At 39.8% G+C, this 17,495-nt stretch overlaps 1 protein-coding gene across 1 annotated transcript in view; it reads left to right on the top strand.

Annotated features, from left to right (window-relative positions):
* The window catches only part of PLCE1 (phospholipase C epsilon 1), a 337,915-nt gene that overhangs the window by 248,594 nt on the left and 71,826 nt on the right, over nt 1-17,495 (top strand). The window contains exons 10-11 of the mRNA XM_039230185.1: nt 9,424-10,099; nt 17,144-17,326. Coding sequence (XP_039086116.1) covers nt 9,424-10,099; nt 17,144-17,326 — 859 coding nt within the window. The remainder of the gene's footprint in view (nt 1-9,423; nt 10,100-17,143; nt 17,327-17,495) is intronic.

Consider the following 17,495-nt stretch of genomic DNA (forward strand, 5'->3'; position numbering starts at 1 on the left):
TCTAATGCTGTTATGTTTTAAGGAGGTAAACCTATATTCCAGATTCCTCCAAAGGACCCAGGTGCTCAAATCTTACCACAGCGTTTGGGCCCTAAAGCTGAACTGTCTCACAAGTAGCTTCTACCAGTTGTTTTGGGTTGTTTGGTTTTTTTTAAGATTATCTCAAATCAAAGATTACTTGAAAGTTTTCTCACTAACTTGTCAACATTAGTAGCTATCTATATATAGAGAGAAGACCATTGATAAATAAACACATGTCTGCACAGGAAGCATCTCATACCCATTTAAGTCCTTAATCTATATCTACCTCTATCTGCCTATCTCTGTTTATAAGTATCTAGGTATATGCTAACTTCCTTCCACAAAAGATTTTGTAGGTGGTTATAAGAATAAATATAAATAGGGGCACCTGGGTGGCTCAGTCGGTTAAGCATCTGACTCTTGATTTTGGTTCAGGTCATGAACCAAAATCATGGGACCAAGCCCCATGTTGGGCTCTGCGCTGGCAGCGAGGAGCCTGTTTGGGATTCTCTCTCTCTCTCTCTCTCTTTCCCCTTCTCCTCCCCTGCTCACATTCTCTCTCTCTCAAAACAAATAAACAGTAAAAGATGAATAAATATAAATAATTAATGATATTAAGGAGAAAGGGAAATAGGATAGGAAAAAGTAAAACATAATCAAGTGTGTACTATCCAGTCCTTACAGTGATTACATTTTGTTCTGGGAATTCTTAGTGACAAAAGGAAAGAAACAGTCATGATCCATGATAAGTTTCATGGTATTTAAAAGAAAACTCAGACAGATCATTTAGAGAAGAAGCATGCCTTTTCCTTTGTTACACCCTACTAGAAGAGATACATCATCCCTGAATAGATAAAATAATAAATTTCATATGGCTTTTCTTTATAACAATCTTCTCTTGGGGCCATGTGAGGAGGGGTAGGAGGTGTTACTTAAGGATGTCAACCTTTCTAAAGTACTTTTAGGAATGCTGCCTTTGATTTAGCCTTAGAGACTTAGCCTCTGAATTTCCCTTAACATCTTTTTGGGTTTGTTTTTTTGGGGTTTTTTGGCCTGGAGTTTCTTCAAGTAATACATATCTTATTCATCCAACCACCTCACCTGAAATTTTTATTTCCAATTTTCTGCTTATTCTCTTATCCCCTTTCTAATCATTTTATCATCTACATCCTAAGAATGTTGCTTTTTTACTTCCCATTTTCTAGCCCTTACTGGTAAGCAGTCTTATAAGGGGAAAAATCATAAAAATGCAAATATCCTGTGAAGCCACATTAAAATCATATTAAAAGCTATGTCGCTCAGTACCAGAAATAGTTTGTTTTACCCCAAGTGGCTGCTCCTTTGAAAAGAACCGCTGAACACAAGAAATGGGGGTGGGGATGTTTAATAGAATTTACTGAACCCAAATCAGCAAGCACTATTCCTGGGACCATCTGCCAGGACTTGGGAATCTATTCTTGAACTAGAGCCCCGTGTTATAATTTCCAGGACAGGGATGTGTGTGGCAAAGGGACTTCTAGGTCCCCGAACCCATGAGAACCGTGCTTTGTTGTTGATTTGGCTGAAAAACAAAAAGTCTATAAACCTTTAGCCCTGTTCCTGTGGCAGCCATCAACTCTGTGAAAATTACATCAAAGAAAGAAGGAACAATCTCATGATCATTGCTTCTCCCAGCCTGCAGAGCTCTCTTATAATTTTTCTCAAATCTCCCAGCTACTCCTGCCCGAAAACCCATTTGAAGCATTCACAGAAACCCCAGGACAGTGATTATAAAAAGTTCAAGTCCTCAGCAGGAAAGGAATAGGGTTTAGAGAATCTCAAAATGTCAGTGGAATTTTAAGGTCAGTTCATCCAATTCCCCTGTACAGATGAAGAAGTGGTGCCCAGAGAGGTGAAGTTACCTGCCCATGTCACACCTATAGAGCTGGGGCATGAGCCTAACCATGCTTTCAGTATAAGACATGTTCTTCTATCCTGCAGTGTTCAAGGCATTTATTGTCACTGAGGAGGGGCTAACCCTTCTTTTTATTTCTAGTTCCTATAGATTGGGAACATCTGAATTCTAAAAACACTCCAGTTATATTTCATACAACCTATAAAACTCATTAATAAAGACTTTTTGGGGAGCCTGAGTGGCTCAGTCAGTTGAGCATCGACTCTTGATTTCAACTCAAGTCATGATCCCAGGATCATGGGATCAAGCCCCATATCAGGCTCCAAGCGGAGTGTGGAGATTCTTAAGAATCTTTATCTCTCTCCCCTTCTGCCCTTCTCCCCTGCTTATGCTCTCTCTCTCTCTAAAATAAAAAAAATAAAATAAAATTTTAAAAAATAATGATTTTTTAAATTTACTAGCAATAAGAATACATAGTTTTGCCTGTGTGAGTATGTGTAAGTCATGAAGGCATAAGAGAAGCATGTGACACCATTGCAGGGAAATGGAAATTAAGGATATTAAGTAAAATGTGGGGTGCCTGGATGGCTCAGTTGGTTGGGTGTATGACTCTTGATTTTGGTTCAGGTCATGATCCCAGAGTCATGGGATTGAGCCCCACAGACTCCATGCTGAATGTGGAACCTGCTTAAGATTCTCTCTCTCCCCCTCTGCCTCTCCCCTTTTTGTGCACGTGCTCACTCATGCTCTCTCTCTCTCAAAAAAAAAAAAAAAAAAAAACTAAGATGTGTAAGAAGAGTGTGTAGTCCTATAGGAGCTACAAGTTCTTAATATTGTTGCCCCTCTTTAAGATGCTGCAGCTTAAGAAGAAACGTTTGTACATTTGAAGAAACTGGATATAAGTAGATAACAAGTTCAGACAGAACCTTCAAATGGAGGCTCTTGAGATGATTAAGAACTCAAATTTGGCAGTCACATTGCCAGCACTCTCCATTTATGTCACCTGGGTAGGTGACTTCATCCCACTAAGCCTTGGTTTGTCATCTGTAAAATGGGAATGGCCATAGTGCTTTATAAAGCTGTTGTAAGGGTTTTGTGAGATAAGCAGTTTTACACTGTAAATGCCACGTAGATGGGGCTGTTGGAATTAATAGCTGCCATCACACCCTTCCATGCCAAGCCAAGGTACCTGGGGGCCTGACACTAAGGTGTGGGCACTTGGCAGCAGTCGCCATTTTTGGACCACCCGTTAGTCACATTTCCCTTCCTTACTGGAGAGAGCTGAATTCTGCCCTCCTGCTGCAACAACCTCCTTGAGACTTGCCTGGAAGATTATCCAACGCACAGGGATAGAAAATAGGAAAGCTGAGCAGAAGGAAGTACAGTATCTGAGAAACATAAACACGCACACTCAACATGCAGGCACAAAATAATAAAATGACAGGGAAACAGTTATTCTCCACAGAGAATGGTGCAAACCAGTCTCAAGTTTAATAAACACCCACCTCATAACATCCTTTACATACAACTGACTGCTTCAGCCCAGCCCAGCCCCTAACATAGTCTTCCCCACACCACCCCTGACTTTGCTGGGCATACCTGGAACTCTCTCTCTCTCTCTTCCTGTCTCCTCAGCCAGCACCCAAGACCAGCCCTACTTGTGTGACCTATAACAAAGAAAGCCATTTCCCACTGTCTGCATGACATTCCATTGAAGCTAGTTTATCACTTGAATCCCAACCTGAAACTTGGACACCGTTTCCACAGTGAAGCAATGTTTGTTTGGGTGGTTACATTCTAGAATATTGACTGTGCAAATGTAATCCGGACAATAATAATGTTAGCAATATTTAACATGCTATTATTTATTGAGAGCCTACTTTGAGCAAACACTGTCTTAAATATTTTACATATATCAAATTAGTAATCCTCATAATAGTTCCGTTTTACTCAGGATCTCCCGGGGCCAGGATTTAACCTCAGGCAGGCTGGCTCCGAATCATGATGAATCATGGTCCTGTAATCATATTAACCTTATAGGAAGTAATGAATAGTTATTAAGAAAATACATAACTAGGTTGGGGCGCCGGGGTGGCTTCAGTTGGTTAAGCATCTGACTCCTGATTTCACTCAGGTTATGATCTCACTGTTGGAGGGATGGAGCCCCCACACCAGGTTCTGTGCTGAGCCTGTTTGGGATTCTCTTTCTCCCTCTCTCTCTTCCCCTTGCCTGTGCTTGCTTGCTCACTCTCTCTCTCTCTCAAAATAAATAAATAAACATTTTTTAAAATACCTAACCAAATTGACTAATAGCTCACTTGTCACCCCACATATAAAATTTTCATTAGGGAACATTAGAAAAATATTTATCGGTCAATTTATGGTTTCTAACTGACCGACGCTGTGGAACTTTTCCACGGCGTTCAGATACACACTTTCCTTTTCTTTCACTCCACGGTCCTCTTCTTAGGGCATATGACCTAAGTTTGACAAAGTAATTTCTTTGCTGGTAAATCACATCTTTGATTTTTGATTATGTTATTTGGTCCCTAAACAGTCCTTTAAATGCCACTGTACTCCTCCTTGTAAACCCACAGAGACTTGTCTCCTGAGAGAATCTGTGCAGAACATTCACCATATGATCTAAGAGACAAAGCTACTAGTTTCCTTCTTGAAATGAACTTGTTTCATTACCAAAACAATTGTCATTTTTATCTTAGGCATTAGTTCCAGGAAGAATCCTTTTCAATGGAATTGTTAGCACCTAGCATCAGTTCCTTTTGTGTTCAAAAATAGAAACTGATGCTAAGAAAGACAGTGTCTCTCTCCCAGTTTACATGAGCAGCAGAAACAGTCTCCAGAAAAGCCTTACAATTTTTCTTTCCAGACACTGTTTTTTTTTTGTGGATTTTTAAAAATATTTATTTATTTTTGAGAGAGAGAGAGAGAGAGAGTGTGACCCAGGGAGGGGCAGACAAAGAGGGAGACATAGAATCCGAAGCGTTCTCTAGGCTCTGAGCTGTCAGCACAGAGCCCAATGCAGGGTTTGAACTCACGAACCGTGAGATCATGACCTGAGCTGAAGTTGGATACCTAACCAAACACCTCAGACACCGTTTTTAATAATACTTGTAGTTTTTCACTGGAAAATACTTGGTTTAGCTCAGAACTCAAATTAAATGGAATATGGGAAACACTATTTCTTTTGCTCAATTAAAATCAGAAGTTGTAAGTCTAAATTAACATATATTGTACTTTATAGGTACAGACACAAATTGAATTCTTTCTGCTCTTAAAAAACAAACAAACAAACAAACAAACAAACAAAAAACAAAACAAAACCCAGAAGTGTGACCTGGAGAATGTGGAAATGATCCCAGAGAAAGGAAATAAAAAAATAAAAGACCTTGCATGTGGCTCTAAAGAAAACCCCTCAAGAGCAATAGTTGGGCCAATTCCCAAGTATAGGGAAAAGGAAGGTGGGGGAAGGAGAAGCTGGAAGAATGAAATCTTGGTCTTCCTATATTTAATTATAGCAGTGCACTTTACTGAGCCAGACATGGTGCTAAGTGCTTTGCAAGTATTATCTTATTTGAACTTCACTTGCTCTGTGAAATGAGCATTGTCATTTTGCCATTAACAGACAAGTAAAGTGAGGCTCAGAGAGGCTGAATGATTTGACTAGGTCACAGAGCAAATAGGTAGCAGAGCTAAACATTAAACCCATGGGGACTATAGACCATATGTTCCTAGCTACCATGCTATATGTATGAAGCACGAACATAGTATTATAGAAGAGGATATACATAAGTATTGGTTTTCCATTGTTCCTCACTGCAGTTGCAGAGGAATCAAGCTAAGCTAGACACAAAGGATTTGCTTTTTGTTTCTTTACTTTTTGTCATTAAATGTAACATGAAGAAAAGTACATAAGGGGTGCCTGGGTGGCTCAGTTGGTTAAACGTCCAACTTCGGCTCAGGTCATGATCTTGAAATTCGTAAGTTTGAGCCCCATATTGGGCTCTGACAGCTTTGAGCCTGGAGCCTGCTTCAGATCCTGTGTCTCCCTCTCTCTCTGCCCCTCCCCTGCTCACACTGTCAATCTCTCTCTCTCTCTCTCTTCTCAAAAATAAACATTAAAAAAATTTTAAATAGTTACAGAGAGGGAGGGAAACAAACCATAAGAGACTCTTAAATACATAGAACAAACTGAGGGTTGATGGGGATAAGGGAGAGGGGAAAATAGGTGATGGGCATTGAGGAGGGGGGCACTTGTTGGGATGAGCACTGGGTGTTGTATGTAAGTGATGAATCATGGGAATAAATCTATCCCCAAAACTGTATACACTGTATATTAGCCAATGTGACAATAAGTTATATTAAATAAATAAATATTTAAAATTTTTTAGTAAAAATATTTTTAAGTACATAAAATAGGATGTATTTGCACCTAGCACCTAGATCTTGATTTCTACTAACATTCTTCAATAAAAGAAAGCAAAATTCCTTGGAGAAATGGCTGATCTTAGAGCTCGGGCAGGATATACGAAAGGTGAGCCTGGGGCATTTTGTGGTATGGGAAAGTAAAGAAGTGCTAAAAACAAACAAACTACAATAAACATCAAAGGAATACAAGAGCCAAAGAAAGCTTCCCATGGCCAAAGCTGTAACAGTTTGAGCTACAAAATGAAGTAGAATTAGATTATAAACCAAAATATTAAATAAATATTCATGAATCCATATACATAAATGATAAATAAACAGATGGGAAAGAAGAGACAAATCTCCCATGCAGAAGAATTCCAAATAACTTATATAGATACTCTGCCCTCAAGGAGATAGAAAATAACTTTCTACCCCTTACATGTGCTTGCGGACTTCTCAAATATAACAAATGTAATATGGCATTCTGAATAGAATCTTGGAAAAGAAAAAGGACATGGGGGTAAAGAAACTACAGAACTCTATACAGTATGGACTTTAATTAATAATAATGTATTACTTACTATTGGTTTATGATTTGTGTCAAACATACCATACCAGTAAGATGATACTAACAGGGAAAAAACTGAATGTGAGATCTACAGTTTTTGAAATTTCTTCATAAATCTAAAATTATTCTAAAGTTAAAATAAAAAAAAAAAGCTAATGTATTTTGGGGATGCCTGGGTGGCTCAGTCCTTTGAGCATCCAGCTTTGGCTCGGGTCATGATCTCAGGGTTTGTGAGTTTGAGGCTCGCATCAGGCACACAGTTGTTAGCATGAAGCCCTTTTTGGATCCTCTGTCCCCATCTCTCTCTGCACCTCCCCCACTCATTCTCTCTCTTTCTCTCTCTCAAAACAAAACAAAACAAAAATTAATGTATTTGGATAATCATCAAATCAATGCATACATAACTACTGCCCACAGAAAAACATTGCCAGCATCCAGAAACCGTGTGTTTCCCTTCTCAATTTTGCCACCACCTTTCCCCTAGACTAAAATTCACTACGACTTCCTGCTTTTCTTTATAATTATACCCCTCTTGTGCATTTCTAAATAACATAGTATAGTTTTGCCAGGTTTTGAAATTTACATTTAAACACAAGTAACCATACAGTATATATTCTTGTGTGTCTTGCTTAAGATACGTCCCTGTTGTTGCAATGCACTAGTTACTACCTGTTCATTTTCATTGCTGCCCAATTCATTACGCTGTATGAATACACCAAATTTTAATTTTACATTTTATTGTTCCTGGACATTTGGAGTGTTTCCAGTGTGAGTTATCTGAAAGGGATATTCTGATTATCAGATTTGTGAGATCTCTTGTAGATTTCTTTTCTTTTTTTTAACAATATCTACTTATGGGAGGCAAGGAGGAAGACCCTGCCATTTGAAAGCAGGAGTGAGATCTTGCTCAGGGACCGGGATCTAGACCAAGAGTCCAGGAAGTCCAGTGCTGCTGCTCATGCCTTGCCAGGAGTCAGTATGCTGCCCAAATTCCTCAAGTCAGTGGGAACATTCCTTCCCAGAGATGTATGGGCCAGCTCTTTCTCAATTTTATCCACCACTTTGCAAGTGATGTCTATGGATCAAAAAGCAGAAACCTTCATCTTTATTTTCTTTAAGATCTCTACTCTTTTTTTTAAAATTCTATTTATTTTGAGAGACAGAGAAAGTGTGAACAGGGGAGGGGCAGGGAGAGAGGGAGATAGAGAGTCTCAAGCAGGCTCCATGCTGTCAGCACAGAGCCTGATGTGGGGCTCGATCCCGAGAACCATGCGATCATGACCTCAGCTGAAATCAAGAGTCAATCACTTAACCAACTGAGCCACCCAGGTGCCCAGAAACTTTGATCTTAATAACAATTCTTCATGCTTTGGAAAACAATGAGTTTCTCTTGGGCACATTCCTACAAAGGTGGCCATAAAGAAAGGAGGCAATAAGGTCTCCCTTGCCTTCCCCCCAGATCCTCCTGGTCCTAACAATCCAGATTCCCAGCTCTGGAAATACAACTTTCTAAATCTTCCAAGCAGACAAGTCCTTTGTGTGCAGATGTGTACATACTTGTGTGTGCATGCACACGCACACACACACACACACACACACACACACACAAATCTAAGGTTGAATCAAGAATGGTTCTTGTTCATTTAGCCACCATGGCTGTATTTTCCAACAAGTGTCTTTGAACTATTGGTATTTTATTTTTTAACAGAGGCATTCCTCAGGCCAGCTTATTAAGTCTTGTTCTGCCTATTTTAGCCCCATTGTGTTCAGGTCACTACTTTTGGTTCTGATCAAGTAGAAGGCAGTCAAAGTTAGTGATGAAGGTCCCAGGCTGATGAATCAGGGCAGAATCCATGCTTTGGGTCAGCCTCTTCTGAACTGGATGACCCGGAGGGAGTTATTTCACCCCTCTGAACCTCAGTTTCCTCATAGGTTAAAAAAAAAAAGGAAGAGAAAAAAACCTTACTTCACAAGTAGGTCAAATTAAGTACAAAAATGTATGTAACAGTGCACCTGGGTAACTCAGTCAGTTGAGTGTCGGACTTGATTTCAGCTCAGGCCATGTTTCCAGCCAGGGTCATGGGATTAAGTCCTACATCAAGTTCCACACTGATCGTGGAGACTGCTTAAGATTCTTTCTCTCTCTCTCTCCCTCTCCCTCTTCCTCTCCCCTTCACCCCATCTCCTCTCTCTCTTAAAAAAAATATGTAACGCATTTAACAGTTCCTGACACAAAAGGGGAAACTAATACATAATGAAGATTATTGTTGATATTAAAAATATAAGAACTTATCTACTAGTTCCTTTCCTTATGCCTACAGTCAGATATATTGCTAAATACATAGTTTTAGAATGCAGCTATAGAAAATATACTCTGACCTTCAGCATTCTATGTTTCCTATGCTAATTTGGACTTCTAGTGGGGTGAAAAATGATGTCCAGTGTCAGTGAAAGGCTTTGTGTTGTTCTCACTTCTGATTACAAGACAGATCAAACTTGTATCTTTTTCCATTAGGTTTATCATTGGAGACCTGTTGGATTCTGAAAATGACATCTTTGAGAAATCCAAAGAATGGGATGCTCATGCATCGGAAGAGCCACAGAAGGCCTTTGACCATGGGACAGAGCTAATCCCATGGTATGTGCTGTCCATCCGAGCTGATGTGCACCAGTTCCTGCTGCAGGGGGCCACTGTCATCCACTATGATCAGGACACACACCTCTCTGCCCGCTGCTTCCTCCAGCTTCAGCCTGACAATAGCACCTTGACCTGGATAAAGCCCACCACTGCCTCCCCAGCCAGTGCTAAAGCAAAACTTGGTGTGCTTAGTAACACGTCTGAACCTGGCAAATTCCCATTACTGGGCAATGCTGGACTAAGTGGCCTGGCTGAGGGGGTCTTGGATCTGTTCTCAGCAAAAGCTGTGTACATGGGACACCCTAGCATCGATATACACACTGTGTGTGTTCAGAACAAACTGGGTAGCATGTTTCTCTCAGAGACTGGCGTGACGCTGCTCTATGGACTCCAGACCACGGACAATAGACTATTGCACTTCGTGGCACCTAAGCACACAGCTAAGATGCTCTTCAGTGGATTGCTGGAGCTCACAAGAGCCGTGAGGAAGATGAGGAAGTTCCCTGATCAGAGACAGCAGTGGCTGCGGAAACAGTATGTCAGCCTCTATCAGGTAGGGGCGTACGCAGCTTTCCGTCTCTCCTCACTACCCTAATTCTCAAGATATTAATCTTGCAAAGCCACACTTGCACCGCCAGGGTTCATTCTCACACTCTGTCACTTACTACCTCAGTGATACAGGGCACCTTTGACTTTACCTTTCTGTGCCTCAGTTTCTTACCTATAAAATGGGAATGATAACAATACCCATTGTTAGAGTGGCTGTGTGGTTTAACTGAGTTAATATGTGTCAAGTCGTAATGCCAGTTCCTGTGTATAAAGAATAGTGTCTGGCTCATTGTAGGTCCGGTTATCATTTTGTATGAAAACAGCAACTACGGTCATTGTACTTCTCACATCAGAAAGAAACCAGTTAATATAAGCGTTTTCACTTACTCAGAGTTTTCATTGAAAGCATTATAGTGTGATGCTTTTGTTATTAATTATGAACAAGCTGATACATTGGAAACCTTCACTTTGAAAATTGAAACCCTGCTCCATCACCTAATACGCTAGGTGACTCTCAGAGCATTAATTCTCTGTGTATTGCTGCCTCACTGTAGAACCTCTAAGGTTCAAAGAAGTTCTTCCTCAACAGGTTTATACTGGCACAGCCCTGAGGAGGCAGCTTCTCACAGTCAGCTGCTTAAAGTGAGTGTGTTTCTCACTAACCCTAAAATTATCAGGTACTTCAACACTACAGCCAAAGGTTGTGGCAGAGCAGGGCTGAGGTGAGAGAAGAGACTCCAGAAGGACCAGAATAAGATGCTTGTGGACGAGGGAGGGCAGATTGCTTGGGAAAACCCCTCCGCAAGGAGACACTGTTGATGGCATTTCCAAATGAATTGTATCAAAGCATTCAGCTTCTCTTTGTTATGCTTTTCCATCCTTTTTGGCAAAAAAATCATCTAGTGTCGCAGAACAAATAGAACTATGGCTGAAATTACTCACATGACTGATATCATGTACTTTTCACAGTCCTGACATGTTTCTGACAAGTAGAGACATTTTCCCCCTGCGCTGCTGGTAGAGACAACAAATATATGTGTATGTGTGTGTGTATCTATATAATGCCCCCTCTTTCCCCTTTCCCCACATTCATGCAATACTGATGAGTGGAGACCATATCCTGAATAACTGATTGATTAATTGATTAATAAGCATATAGGCTTCAGTTAACTCATCTTATAAGCTGGTTAAGTTAACTCATTTTAAAATGGAAACCAAGATATCTGCTTCCTGTCCACTCGGCAGGGAGAGTCCAGTGCAGTCAGCTGCTTAGAGAAAAGGTCTTCAGGAGCTATTGTAAATGTTGATTTTTAAAATTTTTTAAGTGTTTATTTATTTTTGAGAGAGAGAGAGAGAGAGCAAGTGGGGGAAGGACAGAGAGAAAGGGAGACACAGAATCTGAAACAAGCTCCAGGCTCTGAGCTGTCAGCACAAAGCCAGACACAGGACTTAAACTCATGAGCTGTGAGATCATGACCTGAGCCAAATTTGGACACTCAACCGAGCCACCCAGGCACCCCTAAATGTTAATTTTTAATTATAATCATTCCTCAGCTTTCCAGAATCATGCAAATCTATTCAACCTGGACACAAACCAAAGTCTCTGAGCTCAGTTACAGTCACTGTCACAAAGCAGCTGATGATGTGGTTTACTTGCTTCATTTGTTTCCTTTCCGATCCTATAGCATTAAGTAGCTGAATGACCAGCTAAGGTGTACTTGGTCTCCCATTCACCCTGGCGGCCTTCAGTTTTTGCTGAAGGAGGCACCAGCTGAGACCAGAAACAGCAGAAGAGGTAAGAGGCACGGCTGGAGCAGAGACAGAGGAAGTGACCAGGAGCCAACTCAGCCCTTCCCAGTTGCACACATAACTACACCCCTCCCTTCTCCCCCAGCCCCCACACCTCCACCACTGCACGGAAACAAGCCGTTACAGTGTAACAGCAAAACAGCTCCATATATTTCAGTCACTTCTGAAAACAGGCTATAGTCTTTGTACAGGCGACTGTCTTCCTCAAAACATTGTTCTGCATGAGCTGCAGAAAGATAAGGCAACATTTCTCAGAAAGAGACACTCAGGATTTTTTTTTTAAGTGGAAAAAAAAAAGTCAGTGACTGATTATTTTCCCATCTTGTAGACCAGTTCCTAAATTGTCTCAGAGAACATCAAAAAGATCCAATTTGGTACTTTAAGAACAAAAGGTCAAATAGGCATCATGTTAAATGTCCCTCTTGGTGATTTATAATACCTCATAGCACACTTAAGGCTCTTGAGAAGTCCTAAGGTACAAAAGAAACGAGTTTAGGGGCGCCTGGGTGGCTTAGTCGGTTAAGCGTCCGACTTTCGCTTAGGTCATGATCTCGCGGTTTGTGGGTTCGAGCCCCGCGTCGGGCTCTATGCTGACTGCCAGCTCAGAGCCTGGAGCCTGTTTCAGTCTGTGACTCCCTCTCTCTCTGACCCTCCCCTGCTCACGCTGTCTCTCTCTCTCCTAGAAATAAATAAAACATTAAAAAAATTAAAAAAAAAAAACAAAAGAAACGAGTTTAAAGGTACCTATAAGTTAAAGAAATTTATGAACAGTCTTGGGTTCTTCCAAACTTCTATTAACAGCCCTGTAAGAGTATTTCTTTCTCCCCAGTTCGGAAAGGGCTTATATAGAAAATAATCTTTCTGACATCAGAGTCTTCTTGTGTGATAAATGTATGTGAAGCTGCTTTCAAATAGAAGTATTTTAGTACTAGTAAATGCATTTGATCAAATGGAAATAGTAACAAGAGATAAAGCAAAAAAAAAAAAAAAAAAACCCAAGAAGAAATAATAACATTTATAATACAGCCTAGAAATACAGGAAAATTAAAGAAAGTAAGCTTCAGAGATTTGATGTTAGGTGTAAGAGAACACTGGTGTTATGGGTTTGGCCTGAGGTTATGCAGGCAGAGCTGAGAACCCATAATCTTGGGTTTTTGGAAAGATCTCTGGGAAGCCGAGAAAGTAAAAACAGGGTTATCAGGTACAGTTTGGTTGTAAGCAACAGAAACAGATTCTGGCTATCTTCTGTGGCGGTGGGGGGTAGGATTTATCAAAGGATTAGATTAGTTTAACAGTACTTAAAATATCATATACAAAGATAATGAAAAGAGGTAAAAGTGCATGAATAATTTTTAAGGAATCAGCCTCCTAATCCTAATATCCACACGAACTTCCTTTATTTTCCTATATTCCTAAGGCTTCGTTACAAGTATCACTATTTCTTGTCTTTTGCTTTACCTCCTGTTAAGATTTCCATTAGATCAATTTACATTTACTAGTATTAGAATACTCGTACTTGAAAGTAACTATTTTCTAAAACTGAGAATGTGTCTTCAGTAACAATAGCTCTTCTTCCAAATTAAAAAGAGAAGCTACATCCTTCATCCATCCCAATCAAGTTTATTGTTTTGTATGAAACAAAAGAGTCAAACTATATTTTAGTTCCCAGAAACTAAAAGTCTCCTTTTAGTTTAAAAGTCTCCTATAGCTTAAAACTGTATTTTAGTTCCCAGAAAGTCTGCTTTAAAGATTAAACAAAGGCATCTGCCTTTTCCAGACCTAAAATATTTCTGTTAAGAGTAAAATTTGACCCATGTTAGGATGTTCTGAATTTAGAAATACCAAAGCATTAGAGGCTGATTCTTTAATATATATATGGTATGGGTCTATTAAATTTTTTTACTAAAGATTTTCTTTTTTTAGGGCAGTGTTTACAACTGTAAATTAAGTTTACAATAAAATTGAGAGGAATGTACAGAGATTTCCCATAAACCTCCTGCCCCCCATGTCCCATTGCCAGCATCACTCACCAGAATGGTACATTTTTTTTTATAAAAGATGAATCCACATTGATATAATCACCCAAAAGCCACAGTTTACCTTAGAGTTCATTGTATAGGTTTGTACAAATATATAATGGCATATATTCATTCATTATAATGTCACATGGAGCATTTTAACTACCCTAAGTATTCTCTGTGCTCTGACTATTCACCTCTTCCTCCCACTCTACCTCACCCTCCCCCCTGCCCCTACAACCACCTTTCTTTTTATTGTCTCCATAGTTTTGCCTTTCCCGAATGTCATATAGTTGGAAACATACAATATGTAGCCTTCTCAAATTAGCTTCTTTCAACTTAGTAATATGCATTTAAGATTCTTGCATGTCAGGGCTCCTGGGTGGCTCAGTCAGTTAAGCATCCGACTCTTGATTTCTGCTCAGGTCATGATCTCACAGTTTTCTGTGAGATCCCCACATCAAGTTCAAGCCCCACATCAAGCTCTGCACTGACCCTGCAAAGCCTGCTTGGGATTCTCTCTCTCTCTCTCTCTCTCTCAAAATAAACTCCCCTGCTATCACTTTCTCTGTCTATCTGAAAATAAACTTTTAAAGAATTATTATAAAAAAGATTCTTGCATGTCTTCCCATGGCTTGATAGGTCACTTCTTTTAACTACTGAATAATACTCCATTGTGTAGATGTACCACACTTTATTTATTCGTTTACTACTGAAGGACATCTTAGTTGCTTCCAAGTTGTGGCATTATGAATAAAGCTGCTGTAAATATTCATGTTCAGGTTTTTGTGTGGACTTCTCGACTATCTGGGTAAATACCAAGGAACGTGATTGCTTGATCATATGGTAAGAGAATGTTTACTTTTGTAAGAAATGGCTGCACTGCCTTCCAAAGTGGCTGTACCATGTTGCATTCCCACTAGAATGAATTCTTGTTCATGTTATTCCACATCCCCACCAGCATTTGGTGTGGTCAGTGTTCTGGATTTTGGCCAGGTGTATAGCGGTGTCTCATTTTAATTTGCAGCTTTCTGATAATACATGATGTGGAACATCTTTTCATGTGTTTATTTGCCATCTATATCTCTTCTTTGGTGAGGTGTCTGTTCAGGTCTTTGGACCATTTTTTCATTGAGTTCTTTGTTTTCTTATTGTTGAGTTTTAAGTTTTCATGGTGTATTTTGGATAGCCATTTTTTAAAATTTATTTATTTATTTTGAGACCGAGAGAGAGCACAAGTGGGGAGGAGCAGAGAAAGAGGAAGAGAGAGAGAATCTCAAGCAGGCTCCACAGTGTCAGCCCAGAGCCCGATGTGGGGCTCAGGCCCAGAAAACATGAGATCATGACCTGAACCAAAGTCAAGAGTTGGATGCTTAACCTACTGAGCCACCCAAGCACCCCTGGATAACCATTTTTTATCAGATATTTCTTTTGTAAACATTTTCTCCCAATCTATGGCTTGCCTTCTAATTCTCTTGACAATGTCTTTCCCAGAGCAGAAGCTTTAAATTTTAGGAAGGGGTCTATTAAATTTTTAAAGATGCATTAGTTAAAACCCATAGATAAAATGTTCATGAAATTTCCACAAAGGATTAGGTAGTTAATTCAATAATTTAGGTAAAATTTATTTATGAAATTGTGTCACGAAATGTTTATTCCACTTTGAAGTTAGTTGTAGTGACTTGTTTGCAGGACCGATCTTGAGCAGGCCTGCAACAGGAAGGAATGATCTCCAACCGTTTTCATTCTCAGTATCACTGTATTCAAGATTCATTTTCCAGGGAGGAAGATCTTGATTGGCTTATTTGAATCTTATGCCAACCATTGGTCAAGGGAGGATGTTTCACCTTTTGATAGAATCAAGACTGTATCCAGGGGGATAAGGTAAAACTGGGGTATGGTCAGAGAAAAGAGAAATGATCAATGGGCAAACATAAATCTCAGATATCCACCATGAGAGATCACCAAAAGGTATCCCCCATTAAGCATCCGAGTTACTCAGCATCCTGGGATCCATAACAGGATGCAGGAAATGGGAGGTCATGACTCAGGTCATAAAGTCAAATAGTTAATTGAAGAAGCAAATAGTTAGGGTGAAGAAGCAAGCATACACACAAAGACTTTATTATTTACATAGTGTCTACAACAAAGCAAAACCTATTCACAAGCACTTCTTTGGAATTGCAAAGGAGGGCTGGCCTTAAAAGTTTGTAGAAAGAAAAAAAAAACAGTAAATGGAAGTTAATTCTGAAATGTCCATTTTATACAACCTGTGAAATGTCATCTATCTTGTCTTTAATTCACATGTGACTTTTTGTAGTTGTATTAACTGCCCTTCCCAACTTACAGAGGGAATTATTGACCATTATTTAATTAATTAATCTCTGTTGCTACTCAGCTCATGTTACATAGAGTTATCTTATGAGAAAGAGCTATTGTAAAGCATTACAAGCCCCTTAAGTATCTTTTCACTGCTCACAGCATCATAATATGCATGGTGTTGAGTCCCCTGGGCTCTCTGTTCTTGGCTATCAGTCACTCAAGAGGACAGCAGCCCAAGTATTTTAGTTATTTATTGATATTTATTTTACTGAAGTATAATAATTGATACACTGTTGCAATCCTTTCAAGTGCACCAACTATTAGTTAACTATTAGTTAATAATATAACTAATTAATAATACAGTTTCTCTGTGGTTATCTCCCCGGAGCCCTCCAAAGTAAATTTCACATATGCATATACTCTATATCTCAAATTAGACTGTCCCAAGCATCAAACTAGGGGGAAAAAAACCTAGAATGATGCAATACAAATAGAACTTGGTTTTATCTAAGTAGATTCACACACAGATAAACACACACACCCCTTAAGTCCTCCAGAGCCCTAATATGCAAAGTGCATCTTCATGAATCTTCCTACAGTGGTAATTTTGGAATGTAACCTCTGAAACTGTGAAGGAAAAATTTTTTTAATCCCACTTGGACACGGCCCCCTTGAAGCACATCACTTACTGGAACTCAGCAGGGATGTGACCAGGACAACAGAGGATATGATGAAACTCCCAACAGAGAGTCCTGACGGCCACTTGGGTGGCCAGATCACTAGTCTTCAGTAACTGCCTGTGCTCCTCCACCTCTGGGACTTTACTAGAAGCCATTCATATATTTACTCCCCCATTGTTTGCTGTTCCCTCATGTGTTCAGAATGTGATTCTTTTACAGGAAGATGGACGGTATGAAGGCCCAACTTTGGCTCACGCCGTGGAGTTGTTTGGTGGCAGGCGATGGAGTACACGAAACCCCAGCCCTGGGACATCAGCAAAGAGTACCGAAAAGCCCAATGTGCAGAGAAACAACACCTTGGGCATAAGCACTACCAAGAAAAAGAAGAAAATCCTTATAAGGGTAGAGTGTTACTTGTTTATTAAGCACCAAACCCAGTCATCCAGGACCATTTATGGTCTACATCACCAGAAACTACCTTAGGACATTTGGGTTGGGGACAAGATGAAACAAATGGAATACCAGGGCTTACCAAGCATCTCCTGGTGTCAGGCCCAGTGTTAGTAATTGA

This window comes from Hyaena hyaena, unplaced genomic scaffold (genome assembly GCF_003009895.1).
Source record: "Hyaena hyaena isolate Hyena2069 unplaced genomic scaffold, ASM300989v1 scaffold_44, whole genome shotgun sequence".
Classification (NCBI taxonomy): domain Eukaryota; kingdom Metazoa; phylum Chordata; class Mammalia; order Carnivora; family Hyaenidae; genus Hyaena; species Hyaena hyaena.